Source organism: Pithys albifrons, chromosome 21 (genome assembly GCF_047495875.1).
Source record: "Pithys albifrons albifrons isolate INPA30051 chromosome 21, PitAlb_v1, whole genome shotgun sequence".
NCBI classification, from domain to species: Eukaryota; Metazoa; Chordata; class Aves; order Passeriformes; family Thamnophilidae; genus Pithys; species Pithys albifrons.
The window spans coordinates 11,769,087-11,790,060 of NC_092478.1; the positions used below are offsets into that span (position 1 = coordinate 11,769,087).

Consider the following 20,974-nt stretch of genomic DNA (forward strand, 5'->3'; position numbering starts at 1 on the left):
TTGGAAAACAAAGCAGGAAACCGAACACATGATCCTGCAGTTGGGCACCTCCAGTTTAACCATCACACGAGACTGCAGCAACACCAGGAAGCACTCCACCTTGTTCCAACCCTGCAGTTTGTGCATGCGTGGATGGGCAGACAGATAGACAAGCAACCATTTGAAATGCAAGCTCCCAAGCAGCTTCCTGAGCACAGCTCTGCAGTAGTAGGGAACTTGATATTCTGCCTTTTTATGGATGCTGTGTTAAGAGGTGCCTCTTTGCAGTTGGCAGGAAACAGTGAGGTGCTGGTGGTGCCAGTGCCAGGTGCCAAGCTGAGCTGGGGAACAGCCATTGCCTTGGTCCTGGGAGCATCCCTCCCTTTTTAAAACTCTCAAGCACTCACTTGGAAAACAGCCTTACTTTGATGCCTGTACATGTTTCTGAGGGTCCTAATTATAATTAAATATGACTGCTCTGACATGGATGTTCTGTTGCCTTCCAGCAGCACTTTGGAGAGCCAAGCCCTGCCTTGGTGGGGCTAGTTGCGGCCCCTTGGAGAGCTCCAGCTGCACCAACCTGTTCAGCCACAGCCTCCCACAGGAAACAGCACTTCCAGGGAAGAGATGCTCCTCCCTCAGCTTCAACAAGCAGTCACAAGATGGATCTGACTCCAGAGGGAGAAGCAATGGGAAAGACAGGGATAACATCAATGGGAAGTGGGGCAGGATCCCTGCATTACCTCCTTATCTTGCAGAAGACCAGGAAAAAGAAAATCCCTTTCACCTGGCTGATCGTTTAATAAGGAAAATAGAGAATTATTCAACAAGAAAAAAAACCATAATAAAAATATGACCCAAGTAATGCAGCAGAGCTTAAAGGGTTGGGGGGAGAACAACATTCCTGTAAAGCTTTTAATCATTTGTGGTCACAAAGAGCAGTGACAGTGGATTTAGACAAGGAGAGAATAAAAGGGAGGGAAGAAAACTTCCCAGCCAGAGCTAGGCTTATTTAAATGAAATTAAGGGCTTGAAGTTGTTTGCCTAATCAAAGGGAAAGTAATCTTTCAAAAAACTAGGCTAAACCATTCTTACAGCAGTTCAAGTGGGAGACATGGAGCAAGTTGGGTAGGACAAGTGCAGAGCATCCTGTTCCTCTTTCCAGAGCTTCACACAACCTGTCCTATTGAAGTCCCTCCCTGGGACAACACCAAGGGGTTGATGTTCCCCCCTGCAAGGACTCTGTTCTGGCCCCAGCCAGATCCCACCTCTGCACACCGAGTCCCATCCCCAGGGGCATGGGGACCATTGTACCACTGTCACAAGACAAAACTAATAATTTGCAAATAGTTTTTACATTTTTCCATTAAAAAAAAATCATTAAATTTTATTAATTATTTCTTCTCCCCAGAGGAATCTTGGGAGGACAGGGTGCTATGCAATAGCCAGCACAGAATGTCATCTCCTGCTTGGCTTTTATGACACCTCCCTTGATAATACTGGGAAAGATTAGAATTTGGCCCCAGGGGAGTTTCACTCACGAATCTCTGAGCTGCAGCAAAGTGAAAACCAGGCACATGGGGAGGCTCATGAACCCCTGTGGAAAGGGCTGTGGGCCACCCCAACCCTGCACCCACAGTAAGGATGCCCCCTTACCAGTCCACCAATTACTGCTGTGGGGCAGCATGTCCCCAAAATAAACATCCCCCAGCCTTGTGCCCCACGTCACGATTTCCAAGCTCTACAGAGCAAACAAAACAGTAAAAAAAACCCCAGCAACAAGTCAATGACAACTCTATCAAGGAAATCTCCAAGCAGAAAACTGTTATTATACCCCTCAAATTATAAATAGGTCCCATTAGGAGAAATAGAAGGGGGGTTCATGTGATCCAGCAACTTGCACACTATGCGCAAGCCCTTGCAAAGACTGAACTTGCAGGATGCTCCTGGTGTTGACTTAAGCACAAAAGAGTTTTCATCCCTCTTCTTCCTCCTCCTCCTCTTCAAGTCTTACAGTGATTTCAGAAGCAACAGCATCTTATTTATTAACCCAAGCTGGTGTTTTGACACTGCCATGGTCCTTGAAGCAGAACCTCCACTGCCATCTTCCCCACAGCCCTCACCTCACCATGAGTGAAAGCCTTATTTAGTGTGAGCCCCCAAAATCTCATTCCTCAAAGGAAGCTGGACGCCTGTCCAGGACTCGCAAAACTGGGCTGAATTTCTTGCTGGCTCTCCCCATGTCTTTCACTCCTCTGAGCCACAGTTGCCAGCAAGAAAAAGGCAAGGCAATGACCTCTTTTTTGGGTATTACCCGGGGCCAAACCCAGTGCAGAGTGAGATGCTGTGAGCTGGGAACAGCCAAATGCCCAGGAGGACATTCTGCACCTGCTGCTTGCTACACTGACTTCTACCAATATTGGGATTTTTTGCTAACAATACTCAAAACAATCATGGAATGGTTTTGTTTTGAAGGGACCTTAAAGCCCATCTCATTTCAAAGCCCTGTCATGGACAGAGACACTTTCTGCTAGACCAGGTTGTCCAGTCTTGCCTAGAACACTTCCAGGGATGGGGCATATTGGGTTTAAACTAATTGATTTTTTCCTGCAGGTCTACTACATCTTAAAAGTATAACTCTGTCCATTCCCATCATGTGAAGCATCTCCTGTACAGAGGACCCAGGAAGGACACCAGACCTCAAAACCACATCAGGGCAAAACATCTTCAGGCTGGTGCCCCGACCCAATTGGTGGCTGCGACGGCTGCAAGCTCCAGCTCAGCTCTTAAACCAGTGACAGCACCCAAGGGCAACGAACTGGAGAGCACTGGCTTAGACTCAGCACCCAGCAAGGGAGAAGCGAAAAGCTGAAGAGCAGCACAGAGAGTCTGAAAGAGAAGCTGCCACTGCTGCCTGCTTGCCCTACAGAGATTGCAGCATCACCATGGAAATGGCCCTGCACCTGCTAACCCCAAACATTTCAAAACCCTCCACTGGGATGGAGAGGCTCCCAGTTCAGGGAGCTAAACAGGAATTAAAATTAGTGAGAGCTTTGACTATTCAGTACATTGTGGGTTAAAAAAGAAGTTAAAAAGAGAAGGGGAAAAAATGACCACCACACTGGTCCTGCACACATCTCCATATAAGAGTGGCTGGAATTTATCTGCTTATTCATTTATCCAGGAAAATTCTGCCTGTTGTTTCACTGGTGCTGATGAGATGGGCAGAAAACCCAAATGAGCCAGCCCCAGTTCCATCAAAATAATAAAAAGAAAAAAAAATATCAATATCTACAGAATATATCTCAGGTAGGTTCTTGAGGTGGATTACAGGCCCTTTACCCTCCTGGGTAGGGGAGTGACAGCCTAGGGGTATATTAGTGGGAAATTTTTGAAGGTGGTACTTGGGTTTTTTGGCCACCCAAAAGGTTTGATGAGCCCCCGGATGTCCAATACCACACACAGTCATCTCCATTCCTCCAGGACCAACGGAGGAGAGGACCAGCATCTCCAGCCCATCTACTGGGAGGACACCTCCAACCCTGAACGTAATGAGATGCCAGTGATTTTTTGTAATTTTCTTGTAGTCCAGGAGGGCGTATCTGAAGGGATTTTTACAACTTAGACCAGCTTCGGAAGACATTTATGGAATTAGCTTTAAAATGAACCAGGAGTCATCCTGATTGGAGCCAGAGGGACAAATAATATTCTACGCCAGTGCCGGGACTCCAGTGAGGAACTCATCCCTGCGTCCCATTCAGGCACATCACTTTGGGACAGGATCCACACTCGGTGTTATCTCACTGATAAGGAAGGGGCAGCGTCTGTCCCACTCCACCCCAGGGATTTTGGAGGTCTCTTTTTTGCAGGCACCTGTGAGCAGCCAGGTGCGCAGCAAGATAGAGCCCTGGAAACCATATTAGCCACAACAGGGCAAAAGCCAGGGTAGGGACCACGCTTGAATTTCCACTGACATTTTCTAAGTGCTTAAGGAAACACCAGTGTCAGCAGAGCCACTGGATGTGACCAAAACTGTCTTGCGTGCAGGAGCACTGTAGCACAGCCCCACACTTGCCAAAGAGCTGGCCCTGGGGCTTCTGCCACAGCAGCAGAGATTTCTGCTCTGCATGGGTGGGTTAAAGCAAGTTGCTCTACCTCGAGCCAGGCAACTCATGCCCATGCCGAGGTGATTTACTTCATCCTTAATGATGCCTGGTTAGCAGGTGGTTTGTGAGTTGCAGAGCTGCACTGTCAGCACCGATGCCAGTGGTACTGCAGATTAACTGCGGTCCAGGGAACTCACCAAATGCCCAGAAATACCCTCAAATGTCTAAATACCCCCAAAATCCCCCAAATTCCTAATCTGTGCCCTATGTGTGGGTACCCCTGCAGCACACTCCTTCCAGGACAAGTGGGGAGATGTGGGTTTTGGGGGACCCCATGTGCTGTGCTGCTGATGAGAAAGCACCTGCTGAGGACACATCTGTATCCCCCAAATGTGGGTGTTGGTGCATCTCCAACTCCAAATCTTGCTGAAAGGAGCAGAGCTGGGGTGCAAACAGCCTCCAGTGTAGACTGGGGCACCTGACTGCTTGTGCCCACCTGCCTACTGTGCCGGTATGTCTTATCTCACTGCCTCTGCCAGCCTTCCCAAATCCTGTATCTCCCCCTTCCTGCTCCTTTAAACCAGATAATACAGAGCAGAACAATCTCCCATTACCAAACACCTCCTTCCCTGTTTTATTTCACTCAAAAAAAGCCAAGGCACCTGCTGGAAAACATCCTCGATACATACCAGCACCACAACATTCAACAGCATCACTGCCTCGACTCTGCATTCCTGGATAATCTGACACCTGCCATGGTTTAGTCCACTTACAAAAGAAGCAAAGAGCAAACTGGGGGCTCCTATGGGGAAAAGTGTCTGCCACAGGAATTTCAATTTGCCTCCCCAACTAAGCATTGCATTCTTCTGCCACCTTGATTTCCTCAAGCCCAGCCTAGGTGCACACCTTAATATAATATGGTAAAATTATAGTAGGCTTGTGTATAGTGCAGAGAGACAGAAGAGGATCAAGTGCCCTTCAGAAGCTGTATCTCATCTTCCCCAGGATAAACATTTCCATGGCATGGTAGCTGCTGGGGGATCACTCTGCCTGTGGAGCTCCAGCAGCATGACTTTCAGTTCCAGACAAGTTTCCATGCCACAATTTCACAGCAGGCAGGCACAGAAGCTTTCACTTCCAGTAACTGCCTCTTAATTTATTAAAAGAAATTTAAAAGAAGAAAAAGGGGGAGGTGGAAAGTAAGTGTTAATCAGATCATTCCCACCATAGCAGGGAGGATGCTGCAAGCACCATGCATGGAAACCTGGATCCTGCTCTGGCAGCCCCCCATAGTGGTTGGAGTCAGTGAGGCCGAGATGAGCTTCATGGTGGCCAGTGGGTGAGCAGAAACACCCGACCACAGGGATCAGGGTGTCTACATGGCTCCTCGGGCTGAGCCTCCTTCTCTAGGGGGATGCCCAGCCCCAAAACTCAGCCTGCATTGGGGAGCTCAGCACCCCTTACCATACAGCCTGGACAAAACACACTGCTTGTTAATTCCTAGAAGGAGATGCAGGAGCCAGGGTGCAGATCTGGCACCTCACATACCAGGGCTCAGGTTGCACTTCCCAGAAGCAAGTGGCCAGGGGAAGCCAAAATTAGCATGCTGCTAATTCTACCTCTTGATACATCCCACTGGTCTAGGGGAAGGTGTCCGTGCCTATGCCAGAGGGGTTGGAACTAAATGATCTTTAAGGTCCCTTTTAAACCACACCATTCCATGATTCCATGATCCCTGGCCCCTGCACTGCCACGACTGCTGGTTATTGCAGGAAGATACTGTCAACCCCTTGTTTAGAAAAAAAATGAGCTGAAATGAACCCAGAAGCCACAGGTCAACCCACAAGGAAGGTCTTGGAGTTGCACCAATCTGGGTTCCCAGCCCTGTACCCCCTTGCATCCTTCCATCAACACCTGAGTCCCACTCTGCACCCCCAGCTGGGTGCTGGGGCCGGGGGAAGGCAGGCAGACCCCGGTTCCCAGCCCCCAGTTCAGTAGTGCATACATGCTAGGGTTATTTAAAGCCCAGTTTAACAGCATTCAGCTACTGATTGCGTGATCAGGATAAAAAATCGCAATCCTAATTCCTGGCTCCCTCCACCCCCCAGTGCCTATGGCAACTGGTATCCATCTCCTTGGAAACTAATCTCGTGGTATTTGAACAATGTACCAAGGGCCTTTAATCTCCCAAACACAGTAAATCTTTATTCTAGCCTGCTCTCCTCCTACCCCAAGAGCCAATATAAAAAGCTTGTTGTTTTCTGTGAAGTCACCAAGAGCTCAACTTGAATTTTATATTACACAGACACATGCTTTTTTTTCCATTTCTTTCCTCCCTAATTAAGGAAAAATCCCATATGCACGATGTCACAGGTGTTGCAGCCTTGGCCCCACATCCTGGTATGGGATTTGCTTTCTCCAGTGCTCGATCCCCTAACCTGGCTGTCGCCTTGATTGGCATGTCCACTTTGTCCATCTAGCAGGACACTGCTCCAGATAATAACAATAATAACAATAACATTAACCATCATAATCTGAATTACGTAGCAAAGAAGTACCCAAACTGCAAACATACAAAGACAGAGAGCCCAAGCTGGGGGCAGTGAGTTCACAAAGCCTTAGCAGAGGATTGGTCCACCCCAATAACCCAGATGCTGTTGGGCACCTCATCTTTCTCCTCAACACTCAATCCCAACACTTTTTTCTTTTGCAAAGCTGCTGCTGACAGCACTAGCCCCTCCCCAGCTCCCACACAGGGTTAGGGCAGCCCCATACCCTCCTCACCAACCCCATCTCACAGCCGCTACCTGCCCGTCACCAGCTTTCTGCTCTGCACAGGCAACTAGGTCAGTGTAAGGTGGTCCCTGACAGAGAGCCAACACCTATCTCATTAATTTTATCTCTAATATTTCTCTCTTGTTACTGGTGTCTCAGTACTGAGTATTCTTCATGCTACAGGACACTCTATTTGCTAATCCTAGGCCTGGCTCTTTGCTCTACATAAATAACTCAATATAAAAATAAAATGGCTTTTTAAGGGGATATAAGGAGGCTCAGAGACAGAAGCATCCCTTCTCCCTTTCTTTATTTTATGGGATGAGTGAAAAAGGTGAGAGCATGTCCTGGGTCACCCTGACCCAACAGTGGGAGCATATGTGTGGAGAGCCAGGGCAAGCTGCTCCTTGTCACCCTTGCCCTTGATGTTTGCCCAGAACTTGGCATGCCACATGGGCAGGTGACTCACACTGGCAATAGAGGAGTCTTGGGTGAAGCTGAGCATGCACGCCCCTGCCCTGGTGTGACCCATCAAGGAAGGCAGTGCCACTGGGGAGGGGCAGCCAGCCAGGATTCCTATTTCCTCCCCAGGCAGTCTCTGACTTTGCCACCAACCTCAAAACCTGCTGTTTCCCATGCAAACCCCACCATTCCCATGTAACTATCAAGGCTTGGGATCACCACCACTGCCAGACACAGATGCAGATACCACAGCCCTCACTCACCCCAGGGAGGGACATCACCATCCATGGTGAGGCAACACAGCAGGAGGCTCTGGGGATAGCCATGGTGGCTTTGGCTTTCCCAGGCTGCTGGGCATCCTGACTGGTGCTGCAACTCCAGGTCCTGCTGTGCTGTTCCTTCATCCTGGAAGCAGCAGCTTTGTGGCTCAGGGGTCCCCAAGGGTCCCCAGTGGCTGATAGAGCCATGTCACCTCCAGCCAAGGCATTCCCAATGGTGTCACCTCCCCACAGCTACTGTAGGGAGACTCTCCAGTGTCTTAACACAGCTTGGGTGCACACCACAAGATTCACATACACACACACATTCACAGGGGCTAAGATTTTTTTAACACTGAGCCCCGAGCACTATAAGCCTTGCTTGGTGCTCTGGCAGCAGCCAGCCAGGGACAGGGACAAGCAGACAGACAGCTGGATCAGACCCACGCCCAGGGACAGTGATCACACACCTGCTGGTCCCAACCTGCCGATTTCCCAGCGATGCCCCTTCCCCTCGGGGCTGTAGGGAGCTGCCCACACACCTCAGTGCCTTCACCGGGGTAGGGCAGCACAGCATCCTGGGGCATTCGCTGTGGTTCGCTTCCAGAGGGATTTGGGCTGCAGAAGGGCGGGGAGTTTTCAGCCTAGGGCAGAGGCAGTGGGAGCAGCTCTGATCATGGCAATTGCAGCCATGACTCAAAGGCTGCCTGGGTGGGTGTTGGGGCTGGCCCCAGGGAGCCCTGCAAGGAGAGCTCTGAGCTGGCCAGGATGCAGCCTAAAAACACAGCCAGGCCCTCTCCCACATGCTTCTGCTTGGAGTCACCTCAGGACAAGGTGACCTGGCTGCTGACACCTCCTCCCTCCTGGGACTCATCGGCACTCATGCTCCAACATGGCAGCTTGGGACAGCATTTCCCTTCCCTGACACCTCAACCTACCCCAGAGCATGTGAGCCCCTTCTTTCCCAGGGGAAAACTGGCCCAGATCAGCCCTGGTCCCTATAACCCCAGGGGACACCAGCCCCTTCCCCAGCTTTGCCAGTGGGTCCGCTCAGCTGCCTGAACCTGCAGCCGCACAGCCCTGCCCTTGTCCCACTCACATCATTTCAGGGATGATTAGCCAGGGATATGATTGGCAGAGTGTTCCCCAACACCAGCAAGAATGGGCCTCCAAGGACGCCAATCCACCACAGTGCTGGTACTGCCACCACGACATGGCACATGGGGCCAGCAGAGCCCGTGGTCTCAAAGAAACACATGTTCCCTCCTGCTAAATTCCAGCTTAATTCTCATTTCCATTGTGTTATGAAACACATTATGTATTGAAACTAAGTCAACAGTTGTTTGCATTTATGTGTAAACACAGAGAATATTGAGAGCGGAGCCAGCATTTTATTTGCATCTGAAATGCTGCCTGCACTGCCCTCTTTCCCTGGCTCTTCTCCATCCCTGCAGCTAAAGACACAAGGATGCAGAAGACAGTGAAAGCCAAGACCAGAGCAGCCCAAAAAGCAAAAACTCCCTTGTTTTTTCCTCTTTCTTTTTAAAATTGTTGTGCAGCAGGAGAAGAAACATCCCTTTAAACCCCCATACTGCACCAACATGCACACCCCTTCATCTCAGGACCAAGTCGAAACTGCTTCAAATTCCCAATGACATGCATATCTTACTGAAACTGCTTTGCATAGCACATAAATATTTATTTGCATTTAATCCTGCAAAGCAAACCTGCCTTGTGGCACATTTCCCTTAATCGGCAGCTCTGGCATCTGACAAAGCATTGAGAGAAGTGGCATCCCAAATTCAGAGCCTGCTTTAGGTGCAAGGAAAAGGAAAAACACCCAAGGCCCAGTACCCACCATCTCTTGGGATGCCCAGGTCAGGACTGGGGTGCCACAGAAGCTGTAAGGCACTTTGGTTCCTTGTCATGGGGAAAGCAAGAGCCTGGCTCAGGCACCCCATAAATAACAGAAAATAAATACATGTGCATCATGGTTTGCATGCGAGAGATGGATTGATGCTGATTTAGTTCTGGGCTGGTGACATTTTCAAGGGAGATAATACCAGGGGTGGGGTCTAGCCCTTCAAAAAAAGAGATTTTGGGGACTGAAAAAAGGGAGAGCACTATGTCATAGGGAAAGCAGAGGGCACATGGCTTATTTTTTGAGCTCACAGCTTATATTTTGCACACGGGCTTGCTGGGTTGAAAAATGTGGTCATCCATGAGATGGGCAACAAGGGGCTGCACCACCAGGGATCAGCCTCAGCCTCTCCATCACCCCAGTTCAGGACATTGCCAAGCACAGACCCATACCCCAAGCCCTGTGGAGACCCACACAACCTTATATGCCAGGTAACTTGTAAATACTGATAAAAAAATGAGAATTTTCAAACGTAAGTCACCCCAGTACCAAAGTGCTCTAATTACCTATCATTTCAGCCAGCAGGAGAGGAAGCAACACACTCGCCTGCATCCATCCCTGCTCCGCAGTGATCGCAGTATTCCCACAGGGACCCACAGAGTCTGGGATGTAGGCAAGGGGAGCCGAAGGGAAGCTCTGCCCAGGGAGCCGGCAAGTGCTTAGCAAGACTCTTTGCTCCACATGCAGCCAGAGCATGTGAACACAGAGCTACTTTATAGTGGGCAGGTAAATATTTACATAGGGTTTATTTTGCCTGCTCTGCCACTGTGCCTCATACTCTGTGAACCTGTTTATAGAGATGGAGCCCCAATATCTCATTCAAATTAAAATGCTGCTTTTCCTCAAGATGGCAGAAAGCACATTAACCTCTGCCCAAGGCCAGTGAATTGGGACTGGGAGGAGAAACCACCCCAGCCATCCTACAAGAGGCTTTCCCTAGGAGCAAGTGTGATGTTGCATCTCTCCAGCATCTTCAGGGAGCCATTCTCATAGCCCAAAACCACGACCTCCTCGTATCAGCACCTGCAAGGAAGGGTATTGCTCCATTCCCATGAACACCTCTCCCAGCCCCCACGTCCATCACCTCACTGTCAAGGACATGAAGCACCCTGAGGTGGCAGTCTGGCTCTCCACAGCATCCTTCAAGTTGTTTCAAATACCAAGGGCAATACAGAGACTCGAGCAAAAAGCAAAATCAATACCAGGAAGGAATGTTCTGGGCTTAAATGCCTGTCATAGTATCCCTGGGAAAAGCGGGTTAGTGAGGTGGGGAGGACAGAAAACCACTTGGCACCACCCACAGCACACAGAGTTAAGAGGAAGAGTGTGTTTGTTTCAACTTTTTCCATTAAGCATCATGATGGCTTTGAGGCAGGGAGCACAGAGTGGGGGTGGAGGCTCAGCTCAGCACTCCCCAAGCCTGATCCAATCACAAAGTGTTGTGGGGAAGAGGAAAAAGAGAGAGATCCCAGCACCAAGTCCTAGGTCCCACACACGCAATGCTGGTGTGCACCAGCTGCTGCCATTTTGGTCTGGAGGCATGTGGAGCCACAGGCACCTGGGGCAGCCAGCCATCATTACCCAGCACCAGGAGGAGAGCAGCTCTCCCACTTCTCTCCTTGTTTGCAGTCCCAACAGAAGACATTTCCTTTCTGCTCTTCTGGTCTTGTACCTCCAAAGGGCCAGCTCCAGCTGCTGACAGGCATCAGCTTCCCTGCCCATTGGGACAATGCCACAGCTCAGCCCACCTGCCAGTTCAGGCACAGATGAGACCTCCATAACATGGGAAAGCCATATCCTGAAGCATCCTTAGCAGGAGCTCCCCACGGCAGACAACTCCACATTATTAGAATTTTCAAGTTTAAAGTAATAAAGGATGCATAAGTGCTCCAGTCTAGTGATGGCAACCCAGCACCAGCCCAGCAGTCCTTTCCAGGAGTGTGCTGCCAGGGATGGGCACAGGCACCCTCGCCTGCATGGGAGACACACACTCTGCGCTGTCCATCCATCGGCATCACCATGTCAGGTCCACAGAGCACCCAAAGGTCAGAAAGTGGTGAAATATGCATCTCATTTACAGAAAAAAATCCCAATAAATTAACTAAAAGGCAAAAAAAATATTTGGGATCCTATGCTGCTAGGGCAGAGAAAAATAAATCAGAGGGAAGAAGTTTACTGGGGAGGAGCTGATGTTCAGAGAATACTGAGATGAGGGGCAGAGAAGAGCCAAGCCTTGCCCTCATCCGATGCAAAAGTAGTGGAAACTTTTGCATTGCTGCAGCAGCACAGGAGCCAGCTTTCATCATGGGCAGCCGCACACAGGCATTGACAGGGCTGGATTTCTGCAGGTGTAATTTCCACGGAGATAATCTTGTTTTTCAACAAGCGGTAGCATCGTAAAAAACTTACAACAGCAAATGTGGGAAACAAAGAGGTTTTCAAGAGAGCATATAAACCTCAGAGGGGTGGCATGGGGAAAGCCAGCAGGTGGCTCTCAGAAGACAATGCTGGTGAGATGTGGTGCTGATCTTGTGCTTTCCCACCCTCCAAAGGAACATACCTTTGAGCAGGTAGGGGGAAAAATTGGTCCAGCTAAACAATAAATATTTGAGGGACTCAGGAGGGAGGTGGAATTGGATGCTACTTGCTCCTCCCTGCAGTGGGATGCAGCAAGGAGCCATGAGAAGGGCACAGGTGGATGCTGAATCCATCCCAGAGCCAGGTATTGACTTTGAGAGCTCACATGGGAAGGGAGGAGGCCAAACTGCAACAGGTTGATCAGCTCATGGCACAGGTCACTTACGTGTCTTTTTTCTCCCTTCTCTTTTAAAATAAAATAAATAATACATCCTGACACTGATTCTAACAGGTTTAATAAATGTCTAATGCCCTCTTAAAGGTCACTGCTCACTCAATTCTGCCCGTGGATCTGTACTAAGAGGACTGGGGCACTCGGCTTGAGTTGTACTGTTTCATAGGGGTCCTGATGCCCAGCATGCTCCTCTCCCTACCCAGCATCTCCCAAGGAGCTGTGGGGCAGAGGTGGTAGGGGACTGGCAAGTGCAGTGAAACCCAGCTAACCCTCCACCTTTGATGGGAACAGGCTGCCCAGAGAAGCTGTGGCTGCTCCATCGCTGGAGGTGTTCAAGGCCAAGTTGGAAGGAACTTGAAGCAACCTGGTCTAGTGAAAGGTGTCCCTGCCCATGGCAGGATGTTGGAATGAGATGATCTTTAAGGTTCCTTCCAACCCAAACCATTCACGGTTCCAGGATTCAAGCTCCTGGATAAGCTTTGTCTGGGGGCATAGAAGTGCATGCATTTTGAGGAGCAAAAATACCAAGCTCTAGCTCAGGGTAAAACGCTGTAATACCAATTAAGGGATTTCTAGGCATTTTGCCCCAGATGAAATTAAATGAAATTAAAGCCCAGCAATGTCCCTAAAGGGTGTGGAGCAATTTATTTCCAGGGATCCTCCTCTAATGAAGCTAATTTATAACCTTGTCAGAAGGTGCAAGCAGGCTTGGGGCATCGGTGTGTCTCCCTTCCCCCCTCCTGCCTTTCCCAGGATGAAAACCTCCAACCAAAATTCCAACCAGAATGTTTACTTAAGACCCAAACCCCAAAGGCACTTTAAACAAGCAAAGTTCCTCACATATTTTGCCAACGAAGCGAAATCCTTCTTGCTGGCAATTACAGAAGTGCTTTCAGTGCCTGGGGAGGTGCAGAAGTCCCTGCTGCCACCACTGCTCAGGTGGGAGCAAGGATGATACTGTGACACTCAGGCACCTGGTGGCATCTTGGTGTGTCCTCGCAGACCAGAGCATTCCCCTACATCTGGGTCTCCACAGCTCAGCAACTTGGTCACCCAGTTTGTGGGAAACTTATCAATGACTTTACCACCACTCCAACAGCCCCACTATGCTTCAGTGGCAATTGGTCCTCACCAGTTGGAAGGGTTCAACAGCTCATGCCCCGGCTGATTAAAAGGGGAGAAGCCATAAAAAAACAGCCTTTTCTGCATCTATACCAACCAATCATTTTATTCCTGGGACCAGCAGATGCCAGCAGAAGTAGCAGGGGAGAAGTGGCACAGCAGGCAGCTCCCACTGCTCACTGCAGCAGCACTTCAGCAAATGATGGCTCACAACAACATTGTATTTACCTAACGAGATCGCTGTATTGTAGCCCTCCAACAATAAAGCTAAAGCAACTAAAAGCAGTGGCTAACTCCTGGGCTTTGACAACCCTGGTGCCAAAAATACATGTATGTATTTTAAATCTATATAAATCACAATTTTAGAGGTCATGGTAATACATTGATATTTTTTCCCCTCATACTAAAACAGATGTGACTCACATGCAAGCACAAAGATGTAGGATTCAATGCTTCAAATCCTTTTAAGTGCCAGGGTGCAGAGCTGCAGTAGCAATCTGCGTGATGCCACAGGCACAGAGCTCAGCCCCCAATCTGCCCAGCCCACTCAGGACACCAGAGACAGCATTTCTCATGGCAAGGACTATCATTCCCTGTCTGCAGAGCAAACAGGGTCCTAGTCTTCCAAATACTAATGCAATACAAATAATAAAGATAATTCCCATATATTTAATCATTATCAGAGCTCTGGGAAGAAATGATATTCAGGCGCCTACTAATTAGGGAGACATAATCTTGCCTTTCCTCCAGGTTTTTCCATCCCTGTGTCCTACCCTGCAGTGAAACAAGCAGGAAACCAGCCCAGTGGGGAGGAGCATGGCTTTGGTAAAAGTCTCAAACAGATCCCAAAGCCTGACCACAGAGGGCACTGCCCTATCCTACTGGTGCCAGGGTAGACAGGCCAAAATACCCATCCTGCTGGGCTTGGTATCCATCCTGCCATGACTGCAACCCATTCTTTAGGATCACTCTTGTGAAGGTCTAGGAGGCAGCATTTTCCGGGAGAATCCTACCCTTGCCACCCATGTCCTTCTAGGGTCTCTGCCCTGCAACAGGGTATGGACCAGGAGCTCGTCTCAAGCTTCATCCAAAACCTTTTAGCATCCCACTGTTCTCCCTGACAGCAGCACTGCTCCCAGGTTCCCTCATCAACGTGACGTGCCATGCATACTCCCTGGCACTGAGCCCTTATGAAGAGGCCAGGGTTAATTACTGGCACAAGGACTGCTGCTAATTAGATGCAGGGCTGGGTTTGTCCCTTTCACCCATGTGTGTCATGTCAGTGTGGGGGGCTCTGTCCACCTCCAGGTAGCCACCTCCATCCTGGCACAATGGCCAGAGCTGTCCCCACTGTTCAGGGCCAACTCTTTGGTGCCACCAGGCTGAAGCCCATCAGCAGATGAGCAACCTGGCAGCCAGTGCTCCAAGGCAAGGTCACCTCTTGCCGGCACTAAGGAGTGGGAGGCTTCCCATGCAGGAAACACATCCACACAGATGCAGCTGGAGCTAAAGGTGGGATGTGAGCTCTGCTGAAACCTGGGCACAGAGGCACATTCATTCCTTTAAAGGTGGGTGCAACATCTTCCTCCGCAGCAACCAGATAAAACCACGAAGATTTTCCTCACCCACTGCAAAGGTTTCCATTCCCACTGTCACCTTGCTCTGGAAGACTCCTACTTCATGAAGTTTCCCCTAAGCAAGACCAACTACCTCTATGTTCTTCCAATCTGTTGGAAAATGAAGGAGAAGGAATTCAAGGGCTCCTCTGTGGCCACACCACTGGCACAATGTATGGCTGGGATCCCATGCATCTATCCCACCTTGTCCAGGGATTTGAAGTGGGATGGAAAAACCTGCTGCTGGTTATCAGGGCCCAGGCACCCTGCGTTTCTCTTGGAAGAGTGTAAATCCCTCCAATCTCTGTCCACCCATTGTGGTGGGAGGTTCCTCCTCTAGGGTACATCCAAGCTAAGTGGGACACACGATCCTGCCAGTGACCAGCATCTACACACATTACCCAAAAAGTTCAAGAAATGCTCCAAAAGTTAAAAACAGTTACAAAGCATTCTGCCCACCATTTTTCCCCCTCAGCCGTCTCCAGAGGGATCTGCACCCGAAAGCACCCTCTGAGCTCCCAGGTTTTAGTCTGCCTATGGGGCTGGGGGAGGAGATCAACAGCACATCTGTGGTACACTCCAGAAGTCTTTGCACTTGTCTGATCACACCCACTTGGATGGCTCAGAGGCACTTCCAGACCCTGGCATACCCCACAGAGAAAGTCCCCCATGGGCAGGGGACTTCTGGCCTGTCCCTTTCAATCTCCTGGGGCAGAGGTCCCAGGCATGCAGGTAGGCATGTTTCCAGGACCCATCCTGGGTCCACACTGACCTCCCCACTGGAATTTCCTCTGTTTGATGTTACAGATTTAAAGAAAATGCAGATGGACATCTCACCCCTCATGTGAGAGGTGCAGATTGGTTCTGAGGAGGGACACGCTGACAAAAGGTGATGTCAACCACACAGCCACGAAGCAGCAGAGTGATGCTGCTCACCAGTTCCTTGCTCATTCCTCTGAGGTTAATTATCTTCTTAAACCAGACAGACCTGCACACAGCAGAGACAAGGCAACATGAAACCAGAAAACTTCAACCGAAGCCATTTGCGTGCAGGAATGTAAATGCTGCCCAGCACAGCCTGTTTCCAATAAGAGGATTCATGTACCTAGTGCTTTCCTCCACAGCATTCCACCTTGAGGGATGCTTACCCCTGCTCCCACAGTGAGGAGAGCCTTGCTGTGTCACAGGCAATTCCCTCAGAAATGACCCATTGGCGTTTGTAAGGTGCCATTTGGCAGCAACCCCAGGATGGGACACAGTGAGTTCCCACACCAGCCAATGCCCTAGCTGCTTTGGGGGGATCTCTCTGGCAGCAAACCCCCAGCCCAGCCCACTGCTCCACCACTATGGGGGCACCATACAGCAGGGCCAAGCACCCATCCCAACTCACTTCACATTTTTCTCTCTGGCTTACAACAAATTCAACCAATGGGGCCGCACTGATAAACAACACATCAAAACAGTGAGCCAGAAAACCCCAAACTCCCAATCCCTAGGGGCCACCATGCAGTCCCAAGCTCTTGACTTCGTTTTAAAGACAATGCTTCAAGAGATGTAAATAGAACACAGGCCAGGCTGCCATAGGGCAGAGCAAGGTCCTGGGAAGCTTCGCTCCAGTCTGCAAAGAGCTGCCACCTCCCTGGCAAATCTCCATCTGGGGCTACTCTCTGCCCCCAGCCCTACTGCTCTGGCCACAATCCACATGGACACTGGAGGCCCTTTTCTATAGCTTCCAGCTGTGCTCTTTCCAATAAATGAACCAATAAATACATATTTAGCTCCTGGACAGCTACCTCCATCTCAGAAGGGGCACCCAGTAGTAGGTCATCTTTTCCTCTCTTCCTCTTTGTCTGCAAGGAGAAGGCTTCTGGTGGTGGCAAACCCAGCCCAGGTGCCTTCAGCATCTGCCTCTACTTCTCCCAAAGCCCTGAAGATTTGTCATTGCATCAAGGTGTAACACAGGCAGATTTAGTTGGAGTGCCAGAAGTAAAGCAAGAACACCAACACAGCCCCTCACCCACTCATCATCCCCTTCCTCAAACCGTCATCCACCACCAAGCCCAGTCATCCTTGAGCAGCAGGAGCCATCCACATTTTTTTTCTATGATGAACCACCACCATGTCACCCACCACAGGCATCTGCAAATGAATGATGGCAGCACACAGAATAACTGCACCTCTCAGCTGATGGGCTGGGCAGGGCAAGGCAAGGCGCTGCTGTCCAAGCTGGGGATAGCTGGCACTGAGCCCTGCACCCACCCCAAGGGTTAGTCCTGCAGCTGGCCAGAGTCCCTCTGCATTCCTCCAGCCTGGCTGCTGGGGTGCAGCCATTGAAATTCCCAAAGGAAGTACAGGGACTTGATAATTGCCAAAAAAAATCTGAGCTATTTCCTGTGGGAGCAGCAGATGGGAATCCCCCACTAACTTCAGCAGTGAGAGGTCACGTGTTTTGACCTGGGAGTCTGGGTTTTTCTCTTTCCTCAAAGCAGAGCATCACTTTAGTCATATGTGATGCACATCATGGGGCACAGCCAGACCTGTGCCCTCTGCACTGGCCACAAAGTTCACCTTCCTGGTTACCTCCTGCCACGCGCAAGGATGTGCCAGGCTCCTGTGACAGTACCAACCTGCCTGGAAGGGCACCATGTCTCTCAGCCAGGCTGGTAGATCCAGGCTGCTAAGCATGTCCCCGAGCAGGTTCCTGCTTTCCTGTCCTGGCTTCTTATTAGCAACCCTGAATGAGCAGTGACCAGTGGTGGCACCAGCAGCTCCTGCAGAGATGGGACAGCCCTCTCAGGAGGGACAGTGGAAGCAGGCAGCGATGGCCACCAGAGCATATTTCTGGCGTCACTCCTCCACTTCAGCAAGCACCCTGGGATGGCAGCTAACTGGCCCTTTCTTCTGCCTGCACAGTGGCAACACATCCCAGGCAGGGTTCACCCCAAGAACTTGGCCTTGAGAGGTGACACCAGCTCAGAGAGCCATGGTGCATGGGAAAACCAGCAGCACAGTCCCAAAGCAGGACACCCCATCCCTTGGTGGTCACTGGGACTCTGTCACTGCAGGGCTGAAGAGAGAGGAGCAGAGGATCTGCAGGTGCTCACAGAGCCACACTGCCCCGATACAGCAACCCTGACATTAAACTGGATGCTGACATTGCTCTGGTGGATGCACGTGCTTGCTGTGCCAGGGCTTGCTACTCCACCTGCAGCGGCTGCAGCAGAGGCACTGGGACATGGCCTTTAGCACCCCAACCTCTAAGGTGCTGGCAGGATCAGGTCTCACCCTGATGGTCCCCATAAAGCTTTCTCATTTCAGAGCAAGTGCTGCAACAGTTTTCACATAAGGGGATTCCATGGGTTCAGAGGGGCAACAACTGACTTAGCGGGTCTGGCCGCACTCTTGGAGACAGGAGACAGGGGATCCTGTGGAATTAAAGGTGCTCACAATCCACAGGATTATTCCCCAGCTACAGCACTTCCAGCAGCCCCTTCAGCAGGAGCAGTGCAGAGAGCAGACACCCTTAAGCCAAGGGTTCCCGTCACACAAGGCTCCACGCTGATGCCCTCAGGCAGTTCCGATGTGTGGAACTTACACACTGGCAATGGATGTAGTAGTAGGCTGGGTGACCCACCCAAAAATGCCCATAGGACCTAGCCCTATGGCTCTGCTGCGGTGGCATTGTCACCTTCTGAAATACTCTTGCCTGGCTGTGCCTGGCACCCACTGCAAACGGCCAGGATTACCCGCACAGAGCCGCTGGGTCCAAGCTTGCTCCTGCACAAGACGCATTAATAGGATCACTCCAATTTACAGCTTATCCCAGATAAACCCACTGCCAGGCCCACACACTGCAAGGACAAGAGCACCCAATCCCCAGGGAGCAACTTTCTCCCCATCACAGTCATTCCTGAGCGCCCAAGAATCCTCCACTTGCCCTGGAAGAGGATAACTGTCCCTACAGCCCATGGGCTGCAGTGCCAAGGCCAGTAATAAGCCCAGCTGAAGACCCAAGTGCTTTGTCAGCTAAATGCTGTGTTTCTATTTCCAGCAGTGCTGCCACTGATCCCCACACCGTTGGAGAGGAGGCAAACTCTGGCAGTGCCCCGCTTCCAGCTCCTCTTCTTGCCTGGCACCATCAGACACAGCCAGGGCAGGTGGTGGCCATGGAGCTGCCTTCAGGATGTGGGACACCAGTGGTGTGGTGCACACCGAGGGCCAGCCTGACATCCCCTGTCCAAGTGCCCCAGCATCCCCACCAGCCCAAATGCTCCCTGTATCCCCCCCTGCAGCACTGCCATCCCCAACCCCAAATGCCCTTCCAGCTCCACTGGCATCTCCTCAACAGCCCCTGTGGACCCCACCAGCCCCAAGCCCCATTATCACCCCCAGCATTACCCCCACCAGCCCTAATGGGCTCCCAGCTCCAATGAACCCTAATATCCCTAGCATCTCCCTCAAGACACACAGCTCCTCAGTATCCTTCCTAGCCCTAAAACCTCCAGCATCCCTGCCAAGCCCTATTGCCCTGCAGCACTCCACAACACTATCAGCCCCCAGTTTCCCTATTGTCCCCCTGCACTCTCCCACACTGAAGAACCTGGCATTCCACCCTCATCATCCCCCCAGCCCTAATGAGCTCAGCACTGAGCCCAGCACCCCTATCGCTCCTCCTACACCCTTGATGCCCCATCGAACTCCCACTGCTCTATTACCCCCTAGAAGCCCTATTGCCCTCTGCATTCCCCAGAACTGTCACCCGCAGCATCCCCCAGCCCTAAGGAGGCCAGCATGACCTCCCTCCCAATTGCCCCTCTGCACCCCCGCATCCCTATCATGACCCCAGAAACCCTATTGCCCCTTCAACATTCCCCATGCCTTGATGCCCTTTTGTACCCCGGCAGCCCTACCACCCTCTAGCAGTCCTGTTGCTCCTCTGCATCCCCCAGCCCTCTCCCCCCAGCCCTAATGTCCTGCTGCATCCCTCAGCACTATCCTCCCTCAGGATCCCTAATGCTCCCCTGCCCACCCCCAGCCCTAACAAGCCCAATCATCCCCCGAGCCTTGAAGCCGCCCCTGCATCCCTGAGCCTTATCCCCCCCCCCCCCAGCATCCCCCCAGCCTAATACAGCCCTGCACCCCATCGCACCTACCACCCCTACATCCCCCTCGTCGCTGCCCCTGCCAGGATCGTGACTGGGGGCGGGGGGGGGGAACCCGTGAAGACAGGAAAGGGGGCAAAACTTCCTTACCGCGGGCGACTGGGGCGCGGCGTTGCTGCCTCCCCCGGCGAGGCTGCGCGGGAGCGGCGGGGGCGGCGGGGGCGGCGGGGGCGGGCGGGCGGGGGCCGGGATGGAGCCGCCTCCCGCCGCCTCCCGCCGTTTCCCAGGCGGAGCCGGTACAACCTGATGGGGCCTAAAGGAATGAAAAAAAATCCGACGGGGTGTTTCTTTTTTTTTTTTTTTCCCACACCTCGAATCGGGCAGGGAACGCAGCTCTTTGTTCTGTAATCCCAGTAAAAGTGCCAGCCATTCGCCCCTCCGCTAATCCCAGCCCCGCGCAACGGCTGCATCCATTGGCTGCCATTTACACACGGGATTAACCAGCCCGAAAACCGGGAGGGGGGGGGTGGTGGTTTAGGAAGGCGGGGACGAGCTCTGGGAAGTCCTTTACGTCGCGCTGGGGCCGTGCCGACACCCAGCGCAGCGGGTTCCGAGGGTGCTGTCGGGACGTGTCGCCACCTGCTGGTGTTGGTACGTCAGAGTTCGGCTCGGTTTGACATGGTGTGGTGTGGGTTGGCACGGCTTGACCCGGCGGGACATGGAATGGCACAGAATCATAGCATCACAGAATATGCTGAGTTGGAAGGGACCCACAAGGATCATCGAGTTCAACTCCTAGCCCCCCACAGGACCATCGCCAAG

At 51.4% G+C, this 20,974-nt stretch overlaps 1 protein-coding gene across 1 annotated transcript in view; it reads right to left on the reverse strand.

The window, feature by feature from the left end:
* GTF2IRD1 (GTF2I repeat domain containing 1) overlaps positions 1-20,582 on the reverse strand; it is a 72,532-nt gene extending 51,950 nt beyond the window's left edge. The window contains 2 exon segments of the mRNA XM_071574989.1: positions 20,303-20,519; positions 20,521-20,582. Coding sequence (XP_071431090.1) covers positions 20,303-20,519; positions 20,521-20,582 — 279 coding nt within the window.
* Positions 20,583-20,974: the final 392 nt, after the last annotated feature.